Source organism: Mesocricetus auratus, unplaced genomic scaffold (assembly GCF_017639785.1).
Source record: "Mesocricetus auratus isolate SY011 unplaced genomic scaffold, BCM_Maur_2.0 Super-Scaffold_100007, whole genome shotgun sequence".
NCBI classification, from domain to species: domain Eukaryota; kingdom Metazoa; phylum Chordata; class Mammalia; order Rodentia; family Cricetidae; genus Mesocricetus; species Mesocricetus auratus.
The window spans coordinates 26,417,864-26,439,140 of NW_024429191.1; the positions used below are offsets into that span (position 1 = coordinate 26,417,864).

The window sequence follows — 21,277 nt, forward strand, 5'->3', positions numbered from 1 at the left end:
TAGGCAAGAATATGTGCTAGACAAGTGCCTTCCCAAGCTACACCACAGGCTTTACTTGATTAGTGTGTTTGCAGTTCTAAGGACAGAAGCCAAGGCTTCAGGCATTCTAGAAAACTCACAACCCCTAAGAGGTATTTTTTTTAGTTACCTCCCTCTCTCTCTCCCTCTCCCTCCCTCTCTCTCTCTCTCTCTCTCTCTCTCTCTCTCTCTCTCTGTGTGTGTGTGTGTGTGTGTGTGTGTGTGTGTGTGTGTGTGTGTATGTGTGTGTGTGTGTGTTCCAGGTCAGCCTGATTTACAAGAGAAGGCCAAGTCTCAAAATCAATAAATCAATTAATAAACTGGGAGACAGAATAATGGTTCAATGGGTAGAGCCACTTGACTTGGATAACTGGACAGTTGACTAACATTCATAGATCTCACTTAAATATATATAAAGAGAGTTTCAACCCCACAAGTTTGCCCTCTGAAAAATTCATCCTGGTGTGTATACCCAACTCATACATATCATCCACTTATAGCCACAGAATATTAATGCAGGTTTTAAAACCAATTTAAACATAAAAGTGAATGAGTGAATGGATGAATAACCAAGTCTAGAGCTGAAAGGCTACAGAAAAAATTCTTAATTTAAAAGAATAGACAGATTATTTCCATTATTGATCTTTGTTGTCCATGTGTATCCTTTAGTGAAAGGATTAGGAGCAGCAGCAGAAGACAGGCAATTTTCATGAGTCTACTCCTTTAGTCAATGCAAAGATACCCTTTTATCAATAAGGAGAATGTAAAGCCTTGTGGTGGTGGAACACTTCTTTAATTCCAGCACTCTGGAGACAGAGGTAGGTGGTTCTCTGAATTCCAGGGCAGGCTTTTCTACAGAGCAAGTTCCAGGAAAGACAAAGATACAACGAGAAACCCTGGCTTTAATGAAAAAACAAAACAGAAAGGAAAGAAGTAAGAAAGGAAGGATAGAATTAGGGAGGGAAGAAGGAATCAAGGAAGGAAGGAAAGAAGAAAGAAAATGTAATATGTCAATATTTCAGGTTTTCATCTTGCTCAGTGTCCACTGCTTTTCCCTTTAATTTTTACGTTCTAATGAGCTCTCCTGCCATTGTGTCTCCTAGATTAAGAAAGCAGCAAGTCTCAAATATTTTGGATTGGTATGAAATATTGTATGACATTAAAATACATGGTTAGATTTCTTACAACATACTATATATGTGATTCAGCTCTGCTTTAAAATGTATTCTATAGCCTGGAGGTGGTGGCACATGCCTTTAACCCAGGCACTCAGGAACAAGAGGCAGGCAGATCTCTGTGAGATTGAGAGCAGTCTGGTCTGCAAGAGCTATTCTCAGGGCAGCTTCCAAAGCCACAGAAAAACCATATGTCAAAAAATAAAATAAAATAAAATAAAATAAAATGTACTCTATATGGTACTAAAAATTTCAAATTATTAAGATCTATTCAGGCCAGGTGGTGGTGGCACATGCCTTTAATCCTAGCACTTGGGAGGCACTTGCAGGTGGATCTCTGAGTTCTAGGCCTGCTTGGTGAGCTGAGTGACTCCCAGGGTAGTCACTACTAGACAGAGAAACCCTGTCTCAAAGAACCAAAAAAAAAACTATTCAGATCAACAAAGGCAACTTAGAGATTTACATTTATGTATTTATGTCTTTACCAAATGTTCAACAACAAGAATTAAATAAGTGGCAACATATGTTTGTTAAATAAGATATACTGAGTTGGGTATTGGGGCAGAGGCCCAAATGACCTGTCAAGGGCAGTGCTGGCCTCTGTGCTCTCTTAATCCCTGCTTATGGGACACAGCCCAACTCACAAGCCCCCTTTCTCCTTTTCACAATTTGTCCTGGCATCTTTCCCTTATCACTTTTCCTTGCCTTATCAGGTGACAGTCTTAGATTGTACAAGCTTATTCTGTTACTATCCTATGAATGGCCATCTTTTGTTTCTTATTTTAATACTAAAAGTGCTTCAATTCAAAAATCATTATTTTTAGAGCTTAACCTGACAGGAATGTGAAGTCCTAGTATTATGGAAGCTGCTAACCAATTGTAGACTGTTGAGGAATACCAGAGTCATCTTATAAATGATCAAGCTCTTTAATTGTGGTCATGCTAGATGATACTGGTGTAATTAACTACAGGTATAAGCCTGACCTAGTCCCCTATAAGTTTTCAGAGTCAAGCTTAAATCAAATAACTAGAAATGAAATGTCTACTGAGATATACCTAATAGACAGACAGTCCTCAAATGCTCAGAGATCTGCAAAATATGGCATCTAAAATGTTTACTTAAAAAGCTTTTTGTAATAGAGAGAAATGCCAGGCCCTTGAAGCACCCCTATTTCCTCAAAGAAGATGGATGGGCACAGAAGAACCTCCACCCAGAACTGGCTTCAAAAGTGGCAGCACCAGCCACGGAGCCAACCTGCCTTTCACCTCAACTGCTGTAAAGACCCTCTTCAGACCCTGAACAAAACAGGACACTGGTGAATTCATAGCCTCAATTTGCCTAAGCAATGTGACCGGGGAGGGCCCCGGGGTAGGCAGCCAGTAAATGTCTGCCCTTTTTATTCAATAACTCAGGTAAAGTTTATCCTTCTCAGAACACTGAAGCTGTTTGACTGACTAGTAGTTTGGCCAGTGTAACAAAAAATAAATAAATAAAAGACCCAGACACTGATACTGGGGTTCAAACTTCAAGCTGAGTATCAGAAAACCAAAACAGTTGGCCATTGCCTTTTTACCTCTACCTCAGATTGAATGGCTGAACCCTGTGCCTTCCCTTCACCAAGCTTCACACGACTGCCTCTCCTCAGGGTGGCTGGAGACTGAATGATTCATACTGACTACTGAAGACCCTGCTTCCCTCTTTTATACCCTACTAGTGCTGGGACTCATGGAGTGTGATCTGTTACTCTTTTAGACTGATTCAATCTCGTATATCTCTAGGTGGCCTTGGAATCAAAGAGATGCCTCTATCTCTTAATTCTGAGTCCTAGATTTAAGGAGTGTACTACCATCTCCTAGCTTCAGGATGCTGGGATTAAATGTGTTTATCACCAATGCCTGCTTTCAAAGCTTGAAACCTATCTTGCTGTTCTGAATCCTCAGGCAAGCTTTGAATAAATGAAAGTACCACTTCAGGTCAGCTTAACAACAACAACCAAAGCATCAGCTCACTTCTCAGTTCCCTGTAAAATTCAGGTCACAGGCCTCACTCTCCTAGAGCCAATACCAAGTCTAGACACAGTTCACCTTGATACCACCTCAAAAGAAAACTCACAAAACATTTGTTGTAACTGTTACCATTTCTTTGTTTAAAAGCCCTGCTTTGCAGTGACTGCTCTCAGTGGTCAGCCACCTGTATTTTAAGCTGTGAAACTTAAAGGGTGACAATCTAAGAATGTTTCATGGTATGGGAAAGTGACTTAAGGTGAGTAAATGATAATTTTGTTGTCAGAGGCTTTCAAAAAGCCTTAAATGATGATGAAACATGTTCCCAGATATTTCTCTCTCATTATGCTACTGTTATATTAAGATTCTGAAATTCAATAGTCTTAACAATCATGGATAACATTCAGATATCTTTTGACCCAGCTCTGGCAGAGTACTAAACAGCAAATTATCACTATATGATGTTGGCTATAAAACCAGGATTCTAAATTCACTCTACCAATACACTTAAAGGTTATTGTTTTCACTGTGATAAAAACATCTCTCAGGTTTCCAGACACAAGAAAGAATGTCAATGCTCTCAACCAGAATCATGACTGGCATGAGCTTCCTGTCATTTCTTCAGTGTGAATCTCATTACAGGTTAAAAATAATGTGATCACTAGGATGTCTAAAACCATCTCTAAATCTTAACTATTCACAAACTTAAGGAATTCTGGTAGGTTCCAGGATGTCAACTTGGATTCACCTCAAAAAGGTGAGATGCACCTATACCTCATTTACCAGTACCCAAGCAGCTAAGTCCTCCCACCTTTCCCCTTGTCTTGACACACACTTCCCTCACTCACAAGAACTAACTCCTTAAACTTAACCTTGAAATTGCTGGGCTGGCACATCACCAGGCCTAAGAGACACTGGACAGTTCTATAGAACCTGGATAATGTTGAGGCAACCTGCTACTCCAGGATGTGGCCTGCTCCTCAGTTCTCAGGTTCCCAAAATTCCAATATTCCCAGATCAGCAGGAAGTAGTCTGGATACCTAGACACCTTCATTGCCCTATCCTGCCATAACTAACTCCTCACCTTTTTTTAATAACCCAAAATAGAAGGAATGTTAGCATCCACACAGATGCCTGCCCAGCACAGAGGCAGTAACCTGTCTTGCTGTGTGATCTGTGTACATTCACCTCAGCTGCTCTCCCTGTCTCCCTCTTCTTCTCTCCCTTCCATGTCTCTCTGGCTCTCAGTGCCTTCCTCTCCCCCCTCTTTCTCTCTCTCCTGCCTCTTCCCACAATGCTGCCCCGCACTCCCTTTCCCCATCCCCTCTTTCCTTCTCCTCACCTCTTTCCCATTCCCTTCCCCCAATAAAACTCTCCACACCAGCAGTGTGCGCACGGCTCATCCACATCTCTCCCATCATGGTCTGGAAACAAGCCATCAAGGTCTCTCTCATGTAGAATCAGAACAATGCTGAGAAGATTATTGTTCAGGCCAGTCACTGAAGACAGTTCTCTGTCTGCCCTGCCATTGCTTTCTCTACTCCTCCCCCATTCCTGCTATTAATGAATCTCCTGTCCAGGTTATAAGAATAGACTCCCCGTCCCTGTTATCCTCTTCTTACCCATCAAGGGATGAGCCTCATAGATTGTATTGTTTCTTGCTAAAGCTCTCCCTCCCACCTGGAGGTCTGATCTCTGCCTTCTCATTCTCAAAAAGTTCATTGGAGGGAACTGTATGTTAGCATCATTCATGGACCAACTACTGGTGATCATGAAATCACACTGCACAGTGATTATGGACTAACCACTGCTCTTGTAACCACACTTCAGAGTGACAATGGACTAGCTGCTCATGTGACCACACTGCAGACTGACTATGGACTAACCACTGCTCATGTGATCATGATGCAGAGTGACAAGTGAACAGGAAGTGGAGGGAACACAATTCTATCAGAATATTTCCATTGTTCAAGCAACAAACTGTGTGACATGATGTGAGTCCTATTCCAAAAGCACAAGTCAGGAAAGACAGGGAGTGGAACTCTCCACCTATACTCAAACATATTTATAACAACATTCAGTTTCCTTCTTAGAGGAATTCAGAAAATATTAGCAAACAGAGGACTCAGTTCACTTGCAAGAAATACCAAAGGAAAGAAAGAACGCTTACCTGGTTTAACTTCCAGCAAATAGTTCACATAACTGAAAGACCCAGGAATTTCAACTGTACAACAATAGTGACCACTGTCACTCTGATCAGCATTCTGTATTGTCAAGGACACGTTTCCTTCTGAAATAGACCCCTGTAGCTGGTATCTTCTGTTCCTCTGATAGGTGACTCCATATCCATTGGTCCATATAAGTGTTCTTGCACAATAATAAAATTGACATTCGCCAAGGCCCCAGCAAGTGTTACTGACCCCGAGATTTGTTGAGTAATTACATGGCAGTGTGACAGGGTCTCCCACCACTGCCTTCACAACTACAGCAGAATCCACGAAACCTGTGATATAAAATGGGGGGAGGTGGAAAAGTGGAGAATTATTACTCAATATTTTTCTAAAATATTGTTTTTATATCTTTTTAAAAAATCTTAAGGGGTTGTACTCTTCCCTGTCATGTTTTTGGAATCATGTTTATTCATCCATATATTTGTATTCATTCAGGAACAAGAACATTTTGGAGCTTCAATTTATCCTGATTCTCTGCTCACTATATAACCTATAACCAAAAAGTCTTAAAGATTGTCATTAATTCTACCTACTTTAGACTCTTGAGCATTCCCCAGTTCATTGAATAACTTACCTAGGAGAAATAATATGAGGCCTGAAATGAAGACTTGAGCATGCATCATGGTGTTGACCTGAAGGACAATGAGAAGACACTCTGGTTGGCTGTGGCTCTCAACACACTGTATGGGGCAATTCTTCATTCTGACTATGAATCACACAGGCCTCTCTGCCTGGGACCCATGGCCTCCCAAACACTGTCTTCTTACTCTGTCTCTTCCCCACATATAGTCATCAATCTCACTTCTGGTCATGACATAAATAAGGCAGTAAACAGAGAAAACTGAAGACAGAAACATGAGCATGTTCTATTCGTAGACCTCTAAGCAAAGACCAGCCTTCTTCTTTGAAGTTTTTTGTTTTTTGTTTTTTGTTTTTTTGGTTTTATGAGACAGTGTTTCTCTGTATTGTTTTGGAAGCTCTAGGTCCAACCCGGCCTTGAACTTTCAGAGATCCCCATGCCTCTGCCTCCCGAGTGCTAGGATTAAAGGCGTGTGCCACCAACGCCCGGATGACCAGCCTTCTTCTAATATCAAAGACACACTTGTCTCCTAGGGGACACTGAGCTGTTTCTGCTCAGATCCACACTGGTTAGGTCCTGAAAACAGCCAAAACAAGAACACTAACAACATGGAATCAGAGAGAATATGAAGCATCTCTCATACTTCCACACACAGTGACTGAGATCACATCTTCCTTAGAGTTATCTAGAGACAAACAGAAAAGCATGGGGTACAAAACAGTACATTCCATTCCCAGAGCCCCTCCATGCCTAGATTTCCTCCTACATAATATAGCATTTATGTTAGCTCAGATTTTGGAAAATCTTCTGTGAAGGAGGAAATCATTTGGCTGTTTACTCACAGGCACCTAATCCTTTTAGAATCCCTAGCACCTATTCTTTTCAGTCATTTATGCCTGATGTTACCTGTCTTCAGATTCCAATATCTGGATTTTGACATTTGTTTCTTAATTGGCAAACCATAAAAACATGAGTAAGTCTGCCTAGTAAGTCTTTATTTTCACTTCTGGTCAGAGGAATCTGTGATTTTCTCTCTGAGAGGAGAGTCAGCCCTGTTACCAGTCTTAAAAATAGTAATGGCTTTCATGAAGGCCCATGAGCTCCGTATCTTCAGGTCTGGGATTCTGCACTATTACACTAATAGTCTCTGTACTTAGAGATCAGCAAAGTAATGCCTCAATATAGTGGCTAGAAAGTGACTTTAATGAACATCTTAAACATTGTATTTATTTAACATGACAGTGTTGGAACAAGTCTTTAATCCCAGCACTTGGGAAGCAAAGGCAAGTTGATCACTATGACATCAAGGTAACCGTGGTCTGCAGAGTGAATTCCAGGACAGCCAAGACTGTTTCATTAAGAAACCCATCTCAAAAAAACCAAACCAAAACAAAACAAAACAAACCAAAAAAAAAAAAAAACGCTTCTCATTTACTATAAAACAACTCCAAAGTATATAAAACCAACATGAGACCCCACTATTATTTTTAACATGGTACCAAACATTCAGTCCCTTTAGAATTCTACTGAGGAAGCACAAATTCTAATTGGTTTTAATAATAAAAACTCGAAGTTGGATATAGGATTTAATACTGAAATATCAGAGAACCCACCATAATTTTTTACCTCTACTGAATCCTCAGACAAAATGTTCGATCGTGTCGCTAGGAATCCTCAGACTGAAGGCCATGAGCTCTTGTCTCCTCCTTATATTCCTCTCTCCACCCACCCAAATCCCCCCTGTCTCCACCTCCCTAGTGCTGGGATTAAAGGTGTGTGACTCCCAAATACTGGGATTTAAGGTGTGAGCAACTGCCACCTGGCTGTTTCTCCTTGAGAGTGAATCAATCTTGTGTATCCCTGGGTGAACTTGGACTCACAGAGATCTGTCTATCTCTTAACCTTGAGCCCTAGGATTAAAGGTGTGTGCCACCACTGCCTCACCTCTATGGCTCAGCACTTGTTCTTCAGGCAAGCTTTATTTGTTAAGGCACAAGAAACTGAGACACAATTCCTTACCTAGAGTTTTTGTAGGTGCCCTAGTTATCTGGACCCTGCCTAGGCTCAGATTTGCTTTGGAGACCTCCTGTACTTGCTTTGGCAGTGGTGGTACACACCTTTAATTCTAGCACTTGGGAGATAGAGGCAGGCAGATCTCTGAGTTCAAGGTCTATAGATCAAAGTCAGATAAAGCTACAGAGAAAAATCTTGTCTCAAAAAAACAAAACAAAACAGAAAATGACCTCCTGTACCATAGTCATTGGCATTCTTTCCAGTTGATCTCCTAAGACCCTTGTTCAGGTGGTCTACTGCCTATGTTCCACTTCCTTCACTCCACATTTTTCACTTTTTCTCCTTTCTTACTGATCTGCTTCAGTGTGGGACATTTCCCATGGATCACTTATAGCCTTCAGCACCCATCCTGCCTCTGTCCCAGATCTCAGTTGTTCATGGCTGTCATGCCCTTGTTACCCTGAACATCCACCAGTGTGGGTATGATAGTGTGGGCCCTGCATCACTTCTCATGACCAGTGCTATCCAACAAAGCTAACATGTATTTTAAAAAGCAATGTGGAAAACAGCTAGGAAGAGTGGAGATGTCCCAATTGAAGAATACTGGAATATTCTAAAACCCCTTTTGTTTTGTTTGGTTTTTTTTGAAACAGGGATTCCTCTTTCTGTCTCTCTTTCTTTCGTCATATGCACTTCAGTGCTAACACCCACAACACAAACATACGCTATCTATCTATCTATCTATCTATCTATCTATCTATCATCTATCCATCCATACATACATATATAAATTCATCTACATATCTATCTCTAAGCATGCCTCCAGCGTGCTTATATTAAGGTCTTGGCCACCATGTACAGTCTTCAGAAGAACACTGATACTAGAGAGATTTCCAGAGATCTCCACGGATAATACCAATTGGCATCTAAGCAATAGTGGATAGACTTCCTTAATAGCCCCTCCCTGATGATAAGATTGGTGACTACCTTATATGCCATCCTAGAACTTTCCTCCAGTGACTGATGGAAGCACAGGAGGATACTCACAGCTAAACACTGAACTGAACTTCTGTAACCAAGTGACAGAAATGGAGGAGTGATGTGCAAAGGGGTCAAGACCATGCTGGTGAAACCCACAAAGACAGCTAGCCAGACGAGGGTGAGCTCTTGAACCCCAGACTGATGACTGTGAGGCCATCAGGGGACTGATCAAGACTCCCTAAATGTAGTGTCAGTGAGGAGGTCTCGGCCATCTCTGGGGCCTTGGGTAGTAGATCAGTATTTACAGTGGAGTAGGAAGGAAATTTGGGAGCCCGTTACACATGGAGGGATAGTTTGTCAGCCTGGACACATGGGGAAGGGCCTAATCCTGTCCTGGAGGAAATGACAGACTGTAGAGTTCCCCCTATGGAGTACCTCACCCTCCCTGGGTAATGTTGTTGGGATTTGGTGGGAGGTAGGTGGGGCTCTAGGAGGGACAAGGGAGGATCGGTGGCAGAGGGAGTTGGGATTGACATGTAAAGCATGCATGTTTCTAATTTAAATAAAACCATATATTGAGAAAATGATGATCAATACTGAAAGACCCTTCAGTCTTTCTCTCATGACCCTTGCCCCAAAGACCACCAGGGAGACAAAGTTCGTTGCAAAAGGCAAGAAGATTTTTATTAAGCCAGTGCACTGGGGTTCAGCAGCCTTTGGAAGGAGTGAACCTGGCACAGAAATTACAGCGAGTTTTTGAAGCCTGAAACCACAAATGGGGTGGTGGGGGTACAAGGGGAGTTTGGTAATCGGTGCCAGACCTTCATGAAAACACCCATGCTTGTGGCTGTCTGGCTGACTGGCTCGTTGTCTGTCTTAGGGAAAGTCTGTGCTCTGGCTGAACTTTACGACCAGCCTGGAACCTAGAGTTCTGGGGATGTTCCCAAGTCCTTCAAGACTGAGGCCTAGGAAATATTTTCCTGTCCATGATGACCACTAGGGGAGGCTGTTTATCTTTAAGTGCAGCTGCTCATGTCTGAGGATGGGACAGCTTAAAATTTTCCAACTGTTGCCTGGGGACGGGGGTGAGGGGGTTCTTCAATATTAAAAATAAAATAAAAATTAAAAAAAACCTCTCTGATGCGGGTGTCATTATGGGTGATCTCTGGGCAATACTGCAATGACCAGGGACTGAATTAGCTATTGAAATTTGACTAGTACAACTGAGTAAAACAAAAATAAAAACAAAAACAAAAGATGTCTTTTTGAGACATGGTTTCATATGTATCCCTGAGTGTCCTGTTACTTACTCTGTTGACCAGATTCACTGGCCTAAAACTCATAGACATGTGTTTCCTTTGCCTCCCAAGTGCTGGCATTAAAGTGATGTGCACCACACCCAGCTATATGGAATAAATAGTTTTAAAGATTTATTTGTTTATTGTGGGCACAGTTTCCTGTCTACATGTATCCCTGCAGGCCAGAAGAGGGCACCAGATCTCCTTAGAAATTGGTGTGAGCCACCAGGTGATTGCTGGGAATTGAACTCACAAACTCTAGAAGAGGATACAACACTGTTAACCTCTCCAGCTCTATTGAGTAAATTTTTAAAGATTTGATTTTATCATTTCTTAAACTATATATTTCTATGTGTGGCCCACGTGTACTTGAGTGCAGGTGCCTGCTGAGCCCGGGGACATCAAAATCCCTAGAATTGATATTACAGGAAGTTCTAAGACCCCTGGGGTGGATGCTGGGAACTGAACATACATCCTCTTTACTGTTGAGTCATCTGTCAAGCCTCCAGTGGAGTAGACTTTGTTGGAATCCAACTATAGCTTATATATTTCTTTGAGGCAATTTAATTGTGGATGAAGAGATGAACAAATGGAAAGTTAAGAATATCAAAAGAGATGACTCCCTCACTCAGGATTAGCAAAGAGAGAAAACAGGACACAATTTCTTTAAGAAATTGATATGTAAGAGTCAGGAGTGATGGCTCCTATCTACGATCCATTACTCACTGGACTGAGGCATGAGGCTTGCAATGAGGTTAGGGCAGCCTGGTGGACATAAAGTTGGCTCACACCTTTAATCCCAGCACTTGGTAGGCAGTGGCAGGCAGATCTCTGTGAGTTCCAGGCCAGCATGGTCTCCAGATAGAGTTCCAGGAAAGCCAGGGCTGTTACACAGAGAAACCCTTTTTCAGTAAACAAATGAACCAAACAAAAATAAAACATTTATCTAGACAAAGCTATCGAATAAAAATCCTTCAATAAAAGAAAAAGCAACACATAAGCCAAGTCTGGTGTCATAGTTCTGTAATCTCAGCTTGGAGAGGCAGAGACAGGTAGATTGGGGATGATGGCCTAGCCTGGGCTACAAAAAAGGAAAAAATATAAAGAAGCAAAACCAAAACAAGTGAGAGGAGAGGATAAGATCTTAAGGAAGACAGGTGAAGGGCAGAGGGTGCCAGAATTAAGGAAATGATGAAGATGGGAGCTGAGGAACTGAGGCATTAAATAACCACAAATCCTTAGTATTCAATTTCCCCACACTGTCCCATTGGCTTCCACAAGACAAGCAGGGCACCATAACATTTGAAGAGGATGTAACCCAGTAGAATTTCTTAATTATTTTATTCATTATTCTTGTATTTAACTACTTCTGTCTATGAATGTGTGCATGCCATGGAACTCATGTGAACAGAAGATAACTATCAGAAGTTGTTTCTTTCTTTCCACCAGTCTTAGGTTTCCAGGATCAAACTCAGGTGTCAGGTTGGCCATGCACTTTGATCCCCTGAGCTTAGTCATGGATGATGGGACTTTGCTTTAATAACTTAAGCTTCGTAGTCTTCCCAAGTCACTACAGTTTAGGGTCAACCTTGGCATCCTATGAAGGTTCCTGATGTCTTGCAGGGAGTTCTTTGTGATGTCTAAAGAGCAAGATCAAGGATTGGCTCCAAAGCTACACAGAGAGACCCTGTCTCACAAAACTGAAAAAAAAGTAGAAGGCTTTAATAGCTCATCTATGGAAGTCCATGGTTCCATTAAAATGAAGATCCACCTTCCAAGAATACAAAGAACTCCATTGGATTCTAAGTTTCCCTAAAGTCTGGAGACTCAAGCTACATTGTCCTACTGTCTTGCACACAATCACTCATCATCCCAAATGTCATCTCATAAGGTTCAGAAACTCCGAGGTGTACTATCCTGATTTCTTCCTTCCAGCACGATTCTGAAGAAGACTGTATTCACCAGTTAGGTAGGAGAGCCCCAGCTTCCTGTTACTGTCTCTCCTTCTACTCCTCTGCTGCTGCTGGACTTCCAGAAATTTCCATGGACACAGTTGAGACTCTCCCAGAATTCCATCCTTACCTCCTAGTTGCACATTCAAGTATTTTTTGGAAAACTGAGTATATCTGGTTCTACAATCATTTTCCACATAGTATCTATTCACCCACTTAAGGAGACGTCAAGAAAATAGTTAAAAAGCACACAGGAAGCAAAGGAAGGTTGATCATGTGATTTCAAGGTCAGCCTGATCTGTATAGGATGACCCTTTCTCTAAACGAACCAACCAACTAAACAAACAAAGACAATAACAAGAATGAAATTTCTTCTGAAATGTCTCTATAGCCTCAGCCAGGTCTTCACTTGAGTTCAGATGCCAGACCTGGAGATCATGTTGACTTTAATGTGTTTCCAGTATTATGGGATTTTAATGCCTGAACCAGCTTTCTCATCCTGCAGAAGAATCAACTGATAGGCACACAGAGCCATAGACTACAGGTGAAGCCCAGGGAGGTTCCTGGTGCTGAGGCACAAGTGAAAGCTGACTAATACAATCACTGGTATACCAACAACTATGGTCGTCCTAACACATGTTCATTTAGGGTCTATGTTAATAGTGGAATAGTCTAAGCAAATGAAGTTAGACTAGAGTGTCTGCCTGCAGACGTGTAGGCAGAGGGGCTGCCAGCACCCACAGCTGAGCTTCTCCATGCCCTGACTTCCCGTTGAGGGGTAATAATTGGCCTATGCAGGCTTCCAGTGTTGGGGAGGTGTGGGGTATTCGCCAGAGAAGACTGCTCAGACATATGTTTAAGTCAGTAGAAAGTCTGTATTATCTGGTCTGTGACTACACTGGGTGCTCAGGATCCCAGTGCAGCATGGAACCTAATATCAGTTTGGGTTTTTAAGCACGAATCTATGCTGTGGGTTGACCTATACTTCAGTTAAAAGGCATGGGTAGCCAGAACTCCAGAAGGTAAAAAGCAAGGTTAGTACATTTAGATACTTTACCAGAACTATGTGGATTTGATGTATTGGGCCTTTGATTTAGTTTTCACAGGTGTTGTTTTCCATGTGCTGAGATTTACAGCCTGAATGGCACTTCCATCATGGAGTCAGTTATGCTACGTTCTCAGTTTCTTCTAAGGTCTGGGGTCCTGTTATATTTCTCACTGGTCTTAGTGTATGAGTCTAATTAGGGACTCATCATGTTGTAAGGATACATTATTGGTTCTGAGGACTACCTTGCAACCATAGGAGTAGAGAGAATCACCACATAGAGTCCTTTCCAAGTTAGTTTTAGTGCCCATTTTGCTACCTGCTTTACTTCGACATCATTTTTGGACTGGAACAAAGAGGAGCTGGTGGTGGACTTGGAGGTCAAATGAATAGCTTTTATGGAGTACTACAGTGCCTGGAGTGACTTGAGAAAGGAATGGCTAGACATTTCTGCTGGTCTTCGAGCCTGGGAAGCAGTGGGAGAGGTCTTTGAAACATTATCTCATAGGGATCACTCCTTCCCTACATGGAGTGTAGCAGTCCAATGCAAAGTAAAGCTAAGAGGCCCATTCAACTTTTGTAGGACTCTAATGGGAGTTTTTGTTAGAGATGGTGTGTATGTGTGTGTTTGTGTGTATGTGTGTGTGTTGTGTGTGTATGTGTGTGTGAGTGTGTCCTGATTACTCTTTTTACCTGGCCAGAACTCTGAGTTCTATATGCACAATGAAGTTTTAAATCTGTGTTTATAGCTTTTGCTATTAATTGAAATGTTTGGCTTTGAAAGCCAGACCATTTTGAACACCATTGTTAGGAGGAGGCCAAATCAGGGGACTAGGTCATGGAGGATCTTTTTAAGCTACAATCGAGCAGTTTTTTTCCAGGTGGTGAATGCTTTTACCCAGTTTTAAAAGGTGTCTTTTTGTTTGTTTGTTTGTTTGTTGTTATTTTTCGAGACAGGGTTTCTCTGTATTGCTTTGGAGCCTGTCCTGGAACTCGCTATATAGATCAGGCTGGCCTCGAACTCACAGAGATCTGCCTGCCTCTGTCTCCCAAGTGGTGGGATTAATGGTGTATGCCACCAGCGCCCAGTTGGAAAAGATATCTTTAAAAACTAGTAAATATGCTGGACAGTTGTGATTCATGCCTTTAATCCCAGCAGTTGGGAGGAAGAGGCAGGTGGATCTTTTTGAGTTTGAGGCCATATTGACCTACAGAGTGATTTCCAGCACAGCCAGGGCTACACAGAGAAACACTTACTCGAAAAACTAAAACAAAACAAAATCTAGTAAGTGCATTTATCCTCCCCTAGCAGTTCAGTTCTTGGTGAAGTCAGCTTTCCCAGGATCCACTGGGGTATTGGTCTTTCATTCCTACCCCTTCTTGGGTAAGAGCCTCTGTTTTGGGTTCACTTGAGCACAAACCTAGCATCTGACTGAGACTTCTTACACTAGGCTGTCCAACATACCTCTATCTAGGCAACTCATAAATTTTTGTGGGTCACACAGGCCTTAGATAGTCAGCATTCTGGTATCCCTCAGAGGAGTTGTGTTATGTTGTGAGTTAAAGAGCTTGACCCAGAGTTTGTTAACATTCATAGCTCTTGGACAGGAGGGCCATCCTGTAGCTATAGGGCCCAATTGTTTGGATAGGTATGTCACAGAGGGTTTCTAGGGCCCCAAAGCTTGGATAATAACCAGTTTTGTCTTCTGCTTCGTCTCAGTCCAAATTCAGGGGTTAGTGTCCTCTTTGTGCTGGTGGATAGACCCTTCTATTTTCACAAAAGTCTTGTATCCAGAGGCAGCAATACTCAGTTGTCCCTAGAAACACTTGTACCTGTCTAAGAGTTTGGAGTGAAGATCTGAAGGATAGCAGCAATCCTATTGTAAGACAAGCTCCCTTTGCCTCCCTTCAGTTGGTAGCCAAGATAGGGAGTCTTCTGCAAAGCTGGGCTTTCTTTGCCCCCATTTTATACCTCATGGTATGTAATTCATGCAGCATTATCCCAGTGGCTCTTTTATGATCCATTTTCCCAGAAAACCCCAATGGAAGGACAGGAAGTCTGCATTTAGTGTCTTTAAATCCTGGAGCAACCTGGTTCATTGGTCCAAGGTGTGTTGCCCATTGAAACCTCCCTCTGGGTCTGTCCATTAAAAGCAAAGATGAGTTGACACACCTATGCCGATGGGAGGCTGAAAAACACAACTTTCAGGTTGAAGACAATGTACACTTGTTCGTCTAGAAGAATCATACATGTGAGAATCAGAAGTCCTGGTTTCTTCACAGGCAGGTGTAATCCAGGGTGACTGGCAAGGCACCAGGATGTCTGTCTCTTCAAGCCAGGAACTATGACCTGCAATTTCCCCCTTTTGTTTCCAATGGGTACTGTTTAATCTTGACAGAGGTAGCTAAACTAGATGGGTGAACAATTAATTATAGGATTTTGTCATTGGTCCAGTCCTAGTGGTTTGCGTTCTTCTGACAGGTTGAGACACCAAAATGTTGCTCCATGTCTATAAGTCTAACTGTCTCATCATCAGAGAAGGTGGCAGTAGCTTTCTGTTTATGGAAGAGGTCTCATTCCAATCAGTTTTCCATTGATAAACACCCTTTAAGCTACCCCCAGCGACAGGGACGTACTTATAACTTTGTTTTAATTTGGAAACTGTTTTGTTTTAATATCTGGCGCTGACTGGATAACAAAGGACATCTTTTTAGTTGTTGTTTTTAGTCCTTTAAAAAGGACCTAGGAAAGGTCGTTTAAAGCCTCCTTGGTCGCCCTTGGACAGAAAGGAAATCTATTCTGCCCAGGCTGCATAGTCTGTCATCCATCCTCTGCCTATCCCAGCAGTGGTTTTGTTGTTTTCCTTTGTTTACTATTATTCAGGGAATGGTGGGTGTTATGGAGCATTGATTGAAACAAAGACATAAACTACAAAAACAGAAGGGAATGGAAGGGAAAGGAACATTCTCTTTTCCTTTGGGCTCAGACAAGTGGAACATTCTCCCTTTCCCGAGGCTGTTTAAGCAAGCCCAGGGAAGAGCAGAGGGAAGGTCTTCTAGGAGAACTATTTCCCCCTCCCTGTGTGCACTCCACACAGATGACAGTTTGGCTTGAATGACAGTCCCAGGCGCTCCCTCTCCCCACCTTCACAAAGGAACCAACCCTGACCTTAAGCAAGAATCAAACTAAACAAAACTATCCAAGACAAACAAAACAAGCAAACACCCCTGTTCCCAGAGTTGGACAGGTGGAGGGAGTCTCTGAGTGACTTGGGAGACCCAAAAGGATTTGGATCCCCATCAAGAGGGGGCATAGGTCTTAAGCTGCATGGAATTAGTCTCTCAAACCTGAAAAAGCACCTGTTCAATACTGAAAAACAAAACTGACAGAACACATAGTAAGACACAGACACAAGCACACAGCCCTTAAAAACAACCAGGAGTGGCCAGAATGCATTCATACACCTGAACAAACAGAAGCATCAAGTGGTGTCTCATATGGATCTTGGACCCTGTATCAGTAGCTATGTCTGAACTGTGCAGCTGCAGATGCCCAGCCAGCTCAGAACAGGTTGCTCAAGACCTGAGTTGCACCAAGCCTGAGGCATTTGTTATGTAAACAGTGGAACTCCGGACACTCCCCTTGCTCTGCACCAATATGTATTCTGCCCCACTGTTGCTCATTGTTTCTCCTACACCACCTGCTGTATCTAATGGACTGAGAATCCCAGTAAACTTGTAAAATAAAGACACCTTGATTTTGCATGGGATCTGATCTTTTGGTGGTTTTGGGGGTTCAGAGTTTGGGCACAACAAAAGTACATGGCTGAAGTCAGACAATTATTCACTGTCCTATCTGTATTATTCTCAAAGTTGTGCACACATTTTTCTCAGAAAATGTGGTCCTGTTGCACCAAAATGTCCACAGAGTCATAAAGTTTAAATGGGTTGTCAAAATGGTCATGCTGCCACATAATTTTAATCACGGCGCTCAGAGTTTGAAGCTAAGAGAATCTCAGAGACATTGAGACCAGCCTGGCCTACATTGGGAGGTCTAGTCAAGCTGAGGGTTTACATTGACCCTATCTCAAAAAGTAAAAATAATTGCTAAGTATTGTAATGAAGTATTAAACAGCAGGTTATAGATAATAGAATCCATGGTGTCTGAAAGTGCAAGATTGAAAGAAAATTTAATAAAATCCACAAGACTTATACAATGATGGCATTATTAACAAAATCCATCTAGGATTTTTCTATAAGTTCTCTCAATTGATGATTTTTGTATTGTATAGGAAAAACACCAACCATGTCACAGGGAAAAATGATCTATTAAAAGAGGTCTCAGACAACATACAAAATATATTTCTGGTTGTAATAATATGGAAATCATTGACTCAGCTATAACTCAACATCTGCTATTACTATAACATCTGCTAGGGTGGGGACGTACACTCTGGAATGTTTTACTGCTAAAAGTTTCTCACCAGTCACCCCTCATTGTGACAACCACAACCCACCAAGAAAAGTGTGGCCATGATATCAGCAAACAGATGGCTTAAAAAGAGAGCTAACCCTATATATAACTTGTTTTGCCCTGAGTTCCACATACTTTTACAGAATGTCACTAGTCTCCGTGTTCTTGAATTCTAGCATGATTTGCAAATGCTAGGTGGGACAGACAGACAGATTTCCAGACCTCTTCTTGTCATCCGTAACTCTCTAGGAAGACTGAATAACAGAGCAGGAATCACAATCTCAGAACCTTGCAGTCACCAGACAGGAATCAGGAAGGAGGAAGGACAGGGCACCCATGGATGGCCCCATCTAGTGGTCTTATCACTCTAGAACACATGTTGATCTTAACAAATCTTTCTAGCAAAGCTACAAATCAGTGTAATCATTGCTAAACACAAGCTTTGATGTATAATTGCTGCAAATATAAGAAATAGAAAACACTATAGTTTAATGACAATCATTTTGAGAGCATAAAAGGGAATCCCCATTTGGCAAACCCAGAATGCAAATTCCTACTACATGACTTCCCAACAAACACCCAATGAGACACATACTTATTTCCTTGAACTCTGTTGAACAGCAGTGGAATGTAGCTGGGATCCAGCATTCCATTCTGCTACGGGCTGAGAGATGCTTACAGGAGTCAGGGATTACTCAAACTGAAATAGAAAGTATTATCCTCTTGCAACTCTGTTCTTCTCAACAACTGGGCTGACAATGAAGATACCAACACAACAGCCTTTCTTTTTTTTTTTATCTCCAGATTTATTTTGGTAAAAAAAATCAGATATAACCTTTCAAAAATTACATTAATGTTTAACATGTATTCAAATAACTTTCTTTTTTTCCAGTTTAAATTTAGATAAGAAACGAGGTTGCTTCACAAGTCAGTTCCAGGTCTTGCTCCCATTCCCTCCACTCCTCCCATGCCATTCCCCCAACCCCCCCTCCCCCGTTATCCCCTCATTCCCCCAAGGAGGCTGAGGCCCTCCATGGGGGTGTCCATAGTCTGTCATTTCATATAGGGCAGGGCCTAGACCCTTCCCCAAGAGTTCAGGGTGAGAGTGCACCTCACATTGTTCTATGGGAGTCCAAAGTCCGTGTGTATACTTGGGATGGGTACTGATCTGCTGCCCAAGGCTCAATAGGTTCCCTAGGCCTCCTCATTGACACCCAAATTCAGGGGGGTATTGATCAGTCCCATGCTGGATTCCCAGGCTGATGCCTGGGATTCAAGAGTTAACCTTTGTCTGGTCAGCTGTTTCTGGGGGTTAAACCAGCCCAGTCTTAATCCCTTTGATCATCAGTCCTCCCTCTCTGTTACTGGCTTTCTTGAGTTCAGCTCAGTACTTAACCGGCCACTAAATGAAGTTTCTGTTTCCCAGACTCTCTGGCCATAGGATTGTAGGCTGGCACTCCCCAGATCTATGTCTAAAATCCATATATGAGAGAGTACATGCCATGTTTCTCTTTTTGTGACTGGGTTACCTCACTCACGATGGTTTCTTCTAGTGTCATCCATTTGCCTGCGAATCTCATGATTCCATTATTTTTTTCTGCTGAATAGTACTCAATTGTGTAGATGTACCACATTTTCTCTATCTACTCTTCGGGTGAGGGACATCTAGGTTGCTTCCAAGTTCTGGCAATTACAAATAAAGCTGCTATGAACATAGTGGAACAGACATCTTTGTTGTATGAATGGGCATCTTTTGGATATATGCCTAAGAGTGGAGTTGCTGGGTCTTGTGGTAGGCTTATTCCCATTTTTCTGAGGAATCTCCATACTGATTTCCAAAGTGGCTGAACCAGTTGGCACTCCTACCAGCAATGGAGGAGTGTTCCCCTTTCACCACATCCTCTCCAGCATAAATTGTCATTGGTGTTTTTGATTTTAGCCATTCTGACAGGAGTGAGATGGTATCTCAGAGTTGTTTTGATTTGCATTTCCCGAATGGCTAAGGATGTTGAGCACTTTCTCAAGTGCCTCTCAGCCATTTTAGACTCCTCTATTGAAAACTCTCTATTTAGTTCTGCAGCCCACTTTTTAGTTGGGTCCTTTGCTGTTTTGGAGACTTGCTTCTTGAGTTCTTTGTAAATTTTGGAGATCAACCCTCTGGCAGATGTGGGATTAGTGAATATTTTTTCCCATTCTGTGGGCTGCCTTTTTGTCTTGCTGACTGTGTCCTTTGCCTTACAGAAGCTTCTCAGTTTCAGTAGGTCCCATTTATTAATTGTTGATCTCACTATCTGTGCTCCTGGTGTTATGTTCAGGAAGCTGTCTCCTGTACCAATTCGTTCAAGGGTACCACCCACTTTCTCTTCTAAGAGGTTCAGTGTGGCTGGATTTATGTTGAGGTCTTTGATCCATTTGGACTTAAGTTTTGTGCATGGCGATAAACATGGATCGATCCGCATTCTTCTACATGCCAGTCTCCAATTATGCCAGCACCATTTGTTGAAGATGCTTTCTTTATTCCATTGTATATTTTTAGCTTCTTTGTCAAAGATCAGATGTCCGTACGTGTGTGGGTTAATACCCGGATTTTCAATTCGATTCCATTGGTCTACCTGTCTATTTTTGTGCCAATACCAAGCTGTTTTCAGGACTATAGCTCTATAATAGAGCTTGAGGTCAGGGATGGTGATGCCTCTGGACGTTGCCTTGTTGAACAGGGTTGTTTTGGCTATCCTGGGTCTTTTGTTTTTCCATACAAAATTGATTATTGTTCTTTCAAGGTCTGTGAAGAATTGTGCTGGGATTTTAATGGGGATTGTATTGAATCTGTAGATTGCTTTTGCCAGGATTGCCATTTTTACTACATTGATCCTACCTATCCAAGAGCATGGGAAATCTTTCCCTTTTCTGAGGGCTTCTTTAATTTCTTTCTTTAAAGATTCAAAGTTCTTACGATACAGGTCATTTGCTTGTTTTGTTAGCGTTACCCCAAGGTATTTTATGTTGTTTGTGGCAATTGTAAAGGGTGATGTTTCTCTGATTTCTCTTTCAGCCCTTTTATCATCTGTATATAGTAGGGCTACTGATTTTCTTGAGTTGGTCTTGTAGCCTGCCACTTTGCTGAAGGTGTTAATCAGCTGTAAGAGTTCCCTGGTAGAGTTCTTTGGGTCATTGATGTAAACTATCATATCGTCTGCAAACAGTGAAAGTTTGACCTCTTCCTTCCCAATTTGTATCCCCTTGATCCCCCCTTGTTGTCGTATGGCAATAGCTAGAACTTCAAGTACCATGTTGAAAAGGTATGGAGAGAGTGAACAGCCTTGTTTTGTTCATGATTTTAGAGGAATTGCGTTGAGTTTCTGTCCATTTAGTTTGATGTTGGCTGTTGGTTTACTGTATATAGCTTTTATTATGTTTAAGTATGTCCCTGTTATCCCAGATCTCTCCAAGACCTTTATCATGAAGGGGTGTTGGATTTTGTCAAAGGCTTTTTCAGCATCTAGTGA

At 42.0% G+C, this 21,277-nt stretch overlaps 1 protein-coding gene across 1 annotated transcript in view; it reads right to left on the bottom strand.

The window, feature by feature from the left end:
• The window catches only part of LOC110341207 (T-cell immunoglobulin and mucin domain-containing protein 2-like), a 38,214-nt gene that overhangs the window by 4,050 nt on the left and 12,887 nt on the right, over positions 1-21,277 (bottom strand). Inside the window, exon 6 of the mRNA XM_040747935.1 lies at positions 5,368-5,700. Coding sequence (XP_040603869.1) covers positions 5,368-5,700 — 333 coding nt within the window. The remainder of the gene's footprint in view (positions 1-5,367; positions 5,701-21,277) is intronic.